Source organism: Mrakia frigida (assembly GCF_051309035.1).
Source record: "Mrakia frigida strain ATCC 22029 unplaced genomic scaffold BDY24scaffold_25, whole genome shotgun sequence".
Lineage (NCBI taxonomy): Eukaryota > Fungi > Basidiomycota > Tremellomycetes > Cystofilobasidiales > Mrakiaceae > Mrakia > Mrakia frigida.
In genome coordinates this window covers 305,972-315,938 of record NW_027481256.1, presented here as the reverse complement: position 1 = coordinate 315,938, position 9,967 = coordinate 305,972, and the positions used below count along the sequence as shown (strand labels likewise).

At 54.0% G+C, this 9,967-nt stretch overlaps 2 protein-coding genes across 2 annotated transcripts; both read left to right on the top strand.

Moving 5' to 3' along the window:
- Positions 1-267: 267 nt before the first annotated feature.
- Positions 268-5,629, top strand: BDY24DRAFT_396180 (kinesin heavy chain). The gene is made up of 19 exons (XM_076641402.1): positions 268-552; positions 699-819; positions 1,062-1,146; positions 1,262-1,315; positions 1,410-1,428; positions 1,588-1,745; positions 1,811-1,954; positions 2,052-2,176; positions 2,243-2,347; positions 2,421-2,951; positions 3,020-3,109; positions 3,206-3,454; positions 3,530-3,794; positions 3,876-3,940; positions 4,016-4,165; positions 4,268-4,429; positions 4,503-4,643; positions 4,733-4,919; positions 5,004-5,629. Exons 1-19 carry the CDS (start codon positions 518-520, stop codon positions 5,225-5,227), a joined length of 2,910 nt encoding a protein of 969 aa, XP_076494696.1. The 5' UTR covers positions 268-517; the 3' UTR covers positions 5,228-5,629.
- Positions 5,630-6,278: 649 nt separating this feature from the next.
- On the top strand, positions 6,279-9,728 carry BDY24DRAFT_133762 (Pumilio-family RNA binding repeat-containing protein). The gene is made up of 11 exons (XM_076636025.1): positions 6,279-6,437; positions 6,562-7,338; positions 7,477-7,821; positions 7,913-8,057; positions 8,133-8,247; positions 8,325-8,506; positions 8,586-8,616; positions 8,690-8,802; positions 8,874-8,954; positions 9,023-9,289; positions 9,375-9,728. Exons 1-11 carry the CDS (start codon positions 6,327-6,329, stop codon positions 9,590-9,592), a joined length of 2,385 nt encoding a protein of 794 aa, XP_076494695.1. The 5' UTR covers positions 6,279-6,326; the 3' UTR covers positions 9,593-9,728.
- Positions 9,729-9,967: the final 239 nt, after the last annotated feature.

Genomic DNA, 9,967 nt, shown 5'->3' with positions numbered 1-9,967 from the left:
GAGTCCAGGGGAAGAGAAGCGGAAGGAGAGGCGATGATGGAAGTTGGGAGAGAAGGAGGAGAGGAGTTGAGCTCGACTCCTTCTTCGTCCTCCGTTGTTTTGCCTCCGCTCTAGATAAAACAACAAACAGGAGTTGAGCTCTCTGATCTTTCTCATCCATACCAAGTGGCTGTTGATGCTAACGATATTCGAAAATGGCTGAAAAGAAGATATTCACGAGCAAGAAAGAGAGGCACGCTCGTTCCCCTTCCGTCGACTCCCTCCCAACTTCCACCCTCCTCCCAACCCGCTTCAAACTCGTTCTTTCTCCCTCCCTCTCTCGCCCTTCTCCTTCGTCCCTCAGAGGCCCTCGTCCTTCCTTTGGACTCTACTGGACTCGACTCCCTCCCCTTTCTCTCGACTCTAGAGCTCGTTCCATTCCCGTCCCTTCTCCCATCCGAGCTCACTCCTCCTCCTCCTCTCCGCCCCCTCTTTCGACTCTTCGACCGACTTTCTCTCCCTCTGAGATCGCTACAAGATGGCTGATAGAAACAACATCAAGGTCGTATGTCGGTGAGTTAGTTTCCCTTTGATGCGTCGTTCCTTCTCTGCGCCGGGCGAGCGAGGGCAGAAGGGAGGGAGAGATGTTCGACGGAACGAGCGAGCTCACCGCCGTCCTTCCTCTCTCCTCCCCTTTGCGTACCCTTTCCCTCCTTCAGATTCCGACCTCTCAACTCTATAGAAACTAGAGAAGGCTCCAAGATCATAGTAGCCTTCGACGACAACAAGAAGACTCTCAACCTCACCGGAGAGGCCGTCGCACTCGCTGGATCAGAGAAGGTCAGTTCAGCTCGAGACAAGAGAGGATCGTTTAGAGTTGGGGGCCGCATGAGAAGGACAAGTTGAGCTGGAAGGAGCAGGTTCTGTAGGAGAGAGATAGGCGTGGTACGGATCTCGAGCGGTAGAGCTTGAACTTGTGAGAGGAAGCTGGTAGAGCGACGGGAAGGAAGGAAGGCGAGGGAGCCAACGAGCGAAACGGGTCGGACGATCTCAACTGATTCCCTTTTCTCACGGTTCTACAGGATGGATTCACTTTCGATAGAGTATTCGGGATGAGGACTCTCCAAAGCGAGATCTACGAGTATGGAATTCAAGAGACGGTTCAAGGTCGGTCCAGGCGCTCTTCGTCTCGCTCGAGCTCACCCTGTTTCCCCTCCTTCCCCTGTCCACCCTCTCCCTCGCTGACCTGACTTCTTCCCGCTTTCCTCTACCCATCTCCAAGATGTCATGAAGGGATACAACGGTACCGTCTTCTCGTATGGACAGACTGGATCAGGTGCGTCTCTCGTTTCCAATCTATCCATCGAGGGAAAGCAGAAAGGGAGTTTGGGCTGACACGAGCTCGTCTTCGATCCTTTCCCTCCTTCCAGGAAAGACGTACACGATGATGTGAGTCTAACACCTTCTCGTCTGACTAATCTTCCAAGCACCTCACTGACTTGAGTCTCCCTTGTCTCGATCAACAGGGTACGAGAGATCTTTCGTCGTCTCGACCTCTTTCCCTCAGCTCAACGTACGAGCTCACCTCCCTTCCTTCTTCGTGTCTCAGGGTTCCGATATCGATGACAAGGAGATGAAGGGCATAACGCCTAGAATTACGGAGCAGATCTTCGAAGAGATCATTCACTCGTCCTCCAACGTCGAGTACATGGTCAAGTGCTCGTTCATGGAGATCTACCAGGAGAGGATTCGAGATCTGCTGGCTCGTGAGTAGATCCGTTGCTCTGACTCCTTCGAGACTCGCAGCTCATCTTTCTTCTATCTTCACCAGCCCACAACGACAACCTTCAAGTTCACGAGGAGAAGAACCGAGGAGTCTACGTCAAGGGTCTCACTCAGTACAACGTGTCGGACGCGTCGGAGGTCTTTGAGATCATGAAGCAGGGTCAGAGTGCGAGAGTGACGAGTGCGACGAGTGAGTATACATTTCAAGGCAGGGCTATCGAGCAAGATGCTGGAGTTCCGAGTCGAACAGAGCTCATCGTTTCTTTCTTCCTCCCCGGCTTGACCAGACATGAACGCCGAATCCTCACGTTCCCACTCCATCTTCGTTATCACCATCGCTCAGAAGAATCTCGACTCGGGAGAAGCCAAGAATGGATACCTCTACCTCGTCGACTTGGCTGGTTCGGAGAAGGTTCGTGCCATTCGTCTTCGACGCGTCTTTTCCGCCGCTGATCTTGACCTCCCCTCGCTTCGATAGATCGGAAAGACTGGAGCGACAGGTCAGACTCTCGAGGAAGCCAAGAAGATCAACAAATCTCTCTCGGCACTCGGAATCGTTATCAACGCTTTGACCGACGGAAAGGTGAGCTCGTCGTCGCTTTGCTCTCCTCGTCCCTTCCCGCCCTGACGCGTCTTCTTTCGATGTCCCTTCCCAGTCCCAACACGTCCCCTACCGAGACTCGAAACTCACCCGTATCCTCCAAGAGTCCCTCGGAGGAAACTCGCGGACCACCCTCATCATCAACTGCTCCCCAGCGTCCTACAACGAGTCGGAAACTCTATCGACCCTTCGATTCGGAATGCGAGCGAAGAGCATCAAGAATCAGGCTCGAGTCAACAAGGAGCTTTCGATCGGAGAGCTCAAGATCGAGCTGAAGAGGGCGAAGGATTACATCTCGAGGCTGGAGCAGGAGGCGAGCAAGTGGAGGGTTGGAGAGACGGTCGAGAAGGAGCACTGGGCGAGCGCGTCTGGATCTGGAGCCGCTCCTCGTACGACTCCGAGCACACCGAGCATGGGTCCTCCACCGACGCCGACGAGGAGTGGAACTCCCAGCAATCCTACGCTCGACGGACTCAGGGATATGCCAAGTCGACCGATTACGCCTGGAGGAGCTGGGTTGGAGAAGGACGAGAGAGACGATTTCTTGAGGAGGGAGAACGAGTTGAACGATCAGTTGGCCGAGAAGGTTCGTTTCATCGCATCTTTTATCTCTCTGGGGAGTAAGTGCTGATTTCTTTCTTTCGGATCACACAGGAATCAGCTCTGCTGCTCCAGGAGAAGTCGCTTCGAGATCTTCGAGAGGAGCTCACGTCGTACCGAGAACAGGTTGGAACCCTCTCCACCGTTCGTTCCTCTCTCTCCCGTCAAACTCTCTTCATACTCTCTTCATTATCCTCCAGCTAATTCTTCCGTCATCTGATGCGTCCTTCTCCTTCACAGGACCTCAAAGTCAACTCCTCCGACCTCAACGACCTCCGTCTGGCGAAGGAACGTCTCGAATACGACAACAAGGAGTCCGCCATCCAGATCGATACCCTCAAGGAGTCCATCGTCGAATCGGAACGAGACGTCGAGGAACTTAGGAAGCAGCTGGAGACTCTCAAGGCGAGCGCTAAGGACGCTGCTGCCGAGGAGAAGGAGAGGAAGAAGGCCGAGAAGATGGCTGCTATGATGGCCAAGTTCGATGCTGTAAGTACGATCTCTCTTATACTTCACTACTCCCTTTTCGAAAGAACTGACTCAGATCTGGCTCTTGATTTGCAGGAGGGAACTCTCTCCGAGAAGGAGGACGCCATCCGAATCACTCTCGCCAAACTCAACGCCGTCGACCCAGACGACCCTACAACTTCTCTCAGCAACGAGGACGTCACTCTCCTTCATCGACAGCTTTCTGAGGGACAGGCTCTTCTTCGAGACTCGCACGATCGACTTCGTCTGGCGCAGGAGGACGCCGAGATGGTCAACAGGAGGAGGGAGGAGGTCGAGCAGCGGTTGGGAACTTTGGAGGCTGAGTACGAGGAACTGCTGGGTGAGTGCTTCTGCCTCGGTCTTTCCGAGCTATGAGTCTGCGGCCGACGACTGACTCCGCGTGTTATTTTTTGGTGAACAGAACGGACGATTCGAGAGGAGGAGGCGAGCAACGTCGATATCGCTGAGACGATGGCTGATCTCAAGGTTCCTTCCTCTTGACGAGTCTCTTCTGCTCTTCCGCCGCTTACTGACGATTCCCTTCTTCTTGGTTTCTCGCAGAGCAAACTCGAAGCTCAGTACGCCGCCAAGAGGGACGTCCAACTCAGCGAGATCTCGGACCTTCGTCAACAACTCGAACATCGTTCTCAGGAGGCCAAGAACCAGACGATGACCATCGAGTCCCTGAAGGGAGTAAACGAGGAGCTCAAGGTCAGTTCAAGCCTGTCGCCTTGTCTCTCTCGAGCCTTCGATGGCCTCCTGAAAGACGTCAAACTGACGCGTCGTTTTCCCGTTTCGCTCGAATCACCACAGCGAGCCTTCGCCGTCTCTTCCGCTGGAATCGAAGGAAGCAAGAACCTCCAGGAGAGTGCGAAGGATCTCGAGAGGACGAGGAAAGCCATCGCCGTTCAACTCGCCGACTTCGAGGGATCCAAGAGGAACTTGATGAGGGATCTTCAGAACCGATGCGAGAAGGTGCGTTCTTTCTTTCCCTCCTTCCGACGAGCTCGAGTGCGACGAAACTGATCCAACCCGCTTTCGTTACTAGGTCGTCGAACTCGAGATCCAACTGGACGATCTGAGAGAGCACTACAACACCGTCATCAAAGCCGCCAACTCGAAGAACCAGCAGAAGAAGATGGCTTTCTTGGAGAGGAACTTGGACCAGTTGGGCCTTGTTCAGAAGCAGGTAAGTTTACTACCTCTTTATCCTCGACTCTCCTCTGAAATTGCTGTGAGAAGATCGACCCTGATCCCTTTCCCATTTCGTCGTCGCAGCTCGTTGACCAGAACACTGCGATGAAGAAGGAGGCTGGAATCGCCGAGAGGAAGCTTCTCGCCCGAAACGAGCGTATCCTCAACCTGGAACAGCTCCTCCAGGATGCCGATCGTCGACTTGTTCAGCAGAACGTCAAGTTCGAGGGTCAACTCGTTGCGATGAAGGAGAGGATCGAGGCTGCGAAGTGTGAGTCTCTCTCTCTCGTCCCTGCTTCTCTTTTTTGACTCGTTCTGACTCTCGCTTTGTGATTTTCGCTTTCTTTCCCTTCAGCTCAACGAGAAGCCGCTCCTTCCTTCAACAACGGACGAATAGCGAAGCCAATTCGAGGAGGAGGAGGAGGAGGAGCGCCCATCCAACGATCTGGATCTTCCGGTACTTCTGCGACGCCTTTGATCCCTGGATCGCCCCTCTCTCGAGTCCAAGGAGAAGACGGAGCTACCAGTAGTGCTTCAGCGAAGAGGGCTTCCTGGTTCTTCAGTGCGTCTCGGAACTGAGGAGGTCGAGCGCGTCCGTTTCGCTCGTCGTTTTCGGTTCGAACTCGTCCAAGCACCGTCCTCTCTTAGCATAATCTAGCATCTCTGTCTCCTCCTTTCATTTTTCTGGGACTGCATCTGTCTCCGCACTTCTTAGACTAGATCAGTTTTCTCTCCCTTTCCTGTTCGCCTTCATTCGATTCACGACCAATCGCGTCCCCGTTCCTTGACGACCTCCCTCTCCCTTCTTCCCTTTTCCACCCTCCTTTGCTTTTTACCTGGGCCTCTTGATTTCTGGCTCGCTCCTCTCTTTACGTACGTACCTACTTGTTTCGATCTGATACCCATGCTTTCGCTGCTTTGGACTCGAGTCGGTTGCCAACTGGAGCGGTCGGGGAGAGCTGGGGAATTTGGAAGTGAGCGAGTCGCTGGACGAAAAAGAGTCTTTTGGCCGCAGACCAACACCTTCCCTTAGAACAGTCTCCAAAAAAAAAAGCAGAGCACCCGTCTTAGCTACAGCATCGCATCACTGGTAAGTCGACGATTCAGGAGAGGGAGGGAGCAGTCTAGAGAAGCGAGCACAGAGAGAAGCAACCCGAGCTGACCTTGCCATCTCCTTCCCCTTCCTTTCGTTCGCCCTCCTACCCAGTCCCTTCACGTTCTTCTCGGTTCTTCAGCTGTCAAATAGTTCCCTCTTCGTGAGTACACTCCCTCGTCTATATTCCGAGCTCTCGGAGTGGTCCCACAAGGTCCCAAAAGGAAGGGAAAGCACGAACGAGGACAGGTCGAGAGACGGAGAGCGGAGAGGCGAAGGCGAAATCGATCTGTCCTCTCTTCGTCGATGGAAACATCTCGAATCGAACTTTTTTTCGAGCGCCGGACCCTTCTTCAGACTCCGCTCTAGAGGATCATCAAGTTTGGAGATCTCGGAGGAGGTGGTGGCAGCGTCTGGAGGCTGGACGGAAGCGTCAGGAAGGGAGCGAGCTCACCTCGCTGCTTCTTTTTGGGGAGTCTGAACATCATCTCACTTCCTTCCCCTTCCCTTTCTTTTTTCGCCGAATAATTCCTCCCAGATCCTTCAGCTCAATCTACAACCCTCTCTTCAACCAAAAAGACCACCATGTCAGCCGTTCCAGCTCCTTCTTCTCCCGAACTCTCTCAACAAAACAACGGACCTTCGAGCGACGAGCTCCCTTCCAAGGGCGTCGTCGGCAGAGCAGCGGAATGGTCGGTCAGTTCTGGCTCTCGCTGTTTTTTTTCGTCTTGGTTCTTGAAAGCTTCGAGAGAGCGCAAGCTGATTTTGTCTACCTCTATTCGCTTTGAACTTTCTCTGTTGGTGTTGAACTCGAAACAAGGATCACTCCCCAACCAACTCCTTGTCGATCTCGTCTCGTCAACGACAGGCTGAAGCAGCTCAGGCAGCGGCTTTCAAACCCTCCCAGCAGCAACAGGTTCAGAACCAGATCAACGACGCTCAGGAGCACATCAACGCCGTTCTTCAGTCCGCTCTCCTAGACGAAGCTCTCAAGACCTCCAACGGAGGAGGAACGACGACGTCCGAGCAGCAACAGCAACAGCAACCCTCTTCCCAGCAACCTCCTCGATCCCAGCACAACCTCAACCCCAACTCCGCTCCCTACTCCTCTCCAAACCTCCATCTCTACCGACCCTACCAGCCCAACGGATCCAGCAACGGCGTCAACTCCTACCAACCCTACTCCCCTCAGATGCGATCCGCCGTTCCCTCAGGCTCGTCGAACCAGAACGGAGCTACCTACTCGGCCGGAGGATACGAGTACTACTATCCTACCTCGCCAGACCAGTCTCAGTCCTACTCATCGGTCGACTCTCCTCGAATGGGAGCCGCTTCGTTCAACCCGTACGCGTCCGTCCCCGCCGAAGGATTCGAACACTTCCAGAACGGAGGTGGAGTCTACGGATCTCCGGTTTCGACGAGTCGAGGATCGATTGGAGGATCGAATGGGTTGGGAGTGGGAGCTATGCCGTTCAATCCTTACGAGCAGCAGCAGCAGGGAGGAGGGAGGCCGTACTGGATGATGGGAGTTCCTGGATCCCCTGCGGGTGGCTTCAGTCCTCAGATGGGGTCGAACGGAGAGTTGAAGAACTCGCAGGTGAGTTAATTTCGTCTTGCTTGAGCTTGGGTCGAGAAAACGACCCGTCCTTTGCCAGTGTCTCGTCGTCGCTGACCCTTTCTCTCCCCTCCTCTCCCCTTTCCTCCTCTTCGCCGCCGTCTCTGCGTTTCCTCCCAGCCCGGAGCCTACCTTCCCTCTTCCATGTCCTCCTCAATCCCGCACTCCTCCTACCCTCAAAACAACGGAAACGGTCGATACCGCAACCAGTTCGGACAGAGCAACCAGTCCCAGATCCACTTCCAGCAGCAACAGGCCGGAGCCCGACTTCGAGGTGGAGGAGGAGCCGTCAGGTTCGGTGCGAACGGTGGAAGGGTTTTCGGGTTCGGAGCTGGAATGACGGGGAACGGAAACAGGACGGGAGATCAGCACCACGCGTCGTTCCATCAGCAGGTTCCTGCGGTTCCGAGGAGTCCTTTGCTCGAGGAGTTCAGGACGAACAAGGCGAAGAAGTGGGAGATCTCGGTGAGTATGAGGATTTATTTCTGCCCAGGGCTCGCTCGAAGGAGTTCGAGAGCTGATCGTTTTGCTTCGTTCGTCTCCTTGCGTTTCACAGGACATCGTCGACCACGTCGTCGAGTTCTCGAAGGATCAGCATGGTTCTCGATTCATTCAACAGAAGCTCGAGTCTGCTACCGACGAGGAGCGACAGCAGGTCTTCAGCGAGGTCGTTACCGACGCGTTCTCGATACAGACCGATGGCGAGCTCCTCTCCCTTTCCCTTCTTTGAGCTCGAAACTGCCTTTGCTGATCTCCGCTCCTTTTCTTTGCTGCAGTGTTCGGAAACTACGTCATCCAAAAGCTCTTCGAGTTCGGAGATCAGGAGCAGAAGACTGGGTTGGCCAAGACGATGGAGGGGAACGTCCTTCGTCTCTCGTTGCAGACTTACGGGTTCGTCGTTCTTTCTTGCTTACTCCTTCTCGCCTATGAATTCCGACCTCTCCCTTCCTCTGATCTTATTTCTGCAGATGCCGAGCGATTCAGAAGGCTCTCGAGCACGTCCTGGACGATCAAAGAGCGACTCTCGTCGGAGAGTTGAAGGGAAACATCCTCGAGTGCGTCAAGTCAAGCAACGCCAACCACGTCGTTCAGAGGATCGTCTCGCTTCCCTCGCCTGGACTGGACTTTGTCGAGGCTTTCAAGGGACAGGGTGAGTGTCTCGTCAGCGTCGTTTCGTAGGACTAGTTCGGAAATTGACGCGTCTTGCCTCCTCCCTTCATCGTTTTCAGTCTTCGAACTCAGCACTCACCCTTACGGATGGTGAGCTCGATCCTTTTCTTCGTCGTCCTCTTTCGCTACTGACTATCCTGATTATCTTTCTCTCGTCCTACAGCCGAGTCCTTCAACGCTGCTTCGAACACCTCCCTCAAGAGCAGACTCGGTCGCTCCTCGACGAGATGCACGAGTTCACTCAGAACCTCGTCTTGGATCAGTTCGGAAACTACGGTTCGTATTTCTTCCTTGATTTATTCTTCTCTCACGAGTCTGATCGTATTATTCCCTCCCTGATCTTGCAGTCGTCCAGTACGTCCTCGAGCACGGAACGGACGAGGACCGTCGACTCGTCATCTCGAAACTTCGAGGACAGATGCTTCATCGTTCGTCCCTTCCCTCCATCTCACGTTCGCTTTTTTTCAACTGACCTCGCATCTTCACCTTTGATCAGTCTCTCGTCACAAGTTCGCTTCCAACGTCTGCGAGAAGGCCATCATCACCGCCTCGCCTGAAGACCGACGCGCCCTCATCGCGGAGATTATGGTTCCTGCCTCCATCCTCACGCTCCTCAAGGACGCCTACGGAAACTACGTCCTCCAGCGAATCCTCAGGAGCGTCGAGCCGGACCAGAAGGCTGAACTCGTCGAAATGGTCAAGCCTCTGCTCGTTCAGATGAGGAAGGTCTCGTCGAGCTCGTACTCCAAACATCTCATCTCGGGTGAGTCCCTTCCTTTCCCCACTTATCCACACTGAGTTGACTGACTCTTATTTCCTCTCTCTTGGCTCCTGCTTCTCGAACTCAGTCGAACGCCTACTCGTCGAACGACCAGCTCCCTCCTCCGACCCTCTCCTCCCCGCCTCCCTCAACTCTTCCCACCCTCCCACCCCCACAAATGAGTCGGCAGGCACGCCCTCCATCGCTACACCAACATTCAAAGCGGAGGACGCGTTGATAGATGGGATGGGAGGATTGGCTTTGAACGGAAAAGAACCTAACGGGGTCTCTTTGGTTGGTGCTTGATTATTGAAACAATTTGCCCAACAACGATCTTGCTGCTCCTGATTTAGACTCTCGGGAAGCTTCTTTAGGTGACGAGCTGATTCCCGAAGGAGAATCCAACTCAATTGAGCAGACTCTCGACAGGAACCGAATGGACAGACGCGTCGAGCAAGTACATATCGTCTCGTCGTTTCCTAAATTTAGTTCGTCCCCACTTTCTTTCTTCTTCGCCTGAGCTTTGAAACCTTGCTGACCTCTGTTTTGATGTTTCTGGGTTTCGAAGATCTCTTTCTTCGCACTCACTCCCAGCCTCGCATTCTTTTCACTCTCCACACAACACCACGCTCGTTCCACCAACGGACGCAAATCGCTGAGCTTTCACTAACTCGACGCGTC

Excerpts from the sequence above, each read along its gene's own strand:
- BDY24DRAFT_396180 (XM_076641402.1), top strand. The coding sequence starts at position 518 with ATGGCTGATAGAAACAACATCAAGGTCGTATGTCG. Across the intron at positions 3,110-3,205 it reads AGGTTGGAACCCTCTCCACC|GACCTCAAAGTCAACTCCTC; the intron begins GTTCGTTCCTCT and ends TCTCCTTCACAG. Across the intron at positions 3,941-4,015 it reads AGACGATGGCTGATCTCAAG|AGCAAACTCGAAGCTCAGTA; the intron begins GTTCCTTCCTCT and ends GGTTTCTCGCAG.
- BDY24DRAFT_133762 (XM_076636025.1), top strand. The coding sequence starts at position 6,327 with ATGTCAGCCGTTCCAGCTCCTTCTTCTCCCGAACTCTCTCAACAAAAC. Across the intron at positions 8,058-8,132 it reads GTTCTCGATACAGACCGATG|TGTTCGGAAACTACGTCATC; the intron begins GCGAGCTCCTCT and ends TCTTTGCTGCAG. Across the intron at positions 8,803-8,873 it reads GGATCAGTTCGGAAACTACG|TCGTCCAGTACGTCCTCGAG; the intron begins GTTCGTATTTCT and ends CTGATCTTGCAG.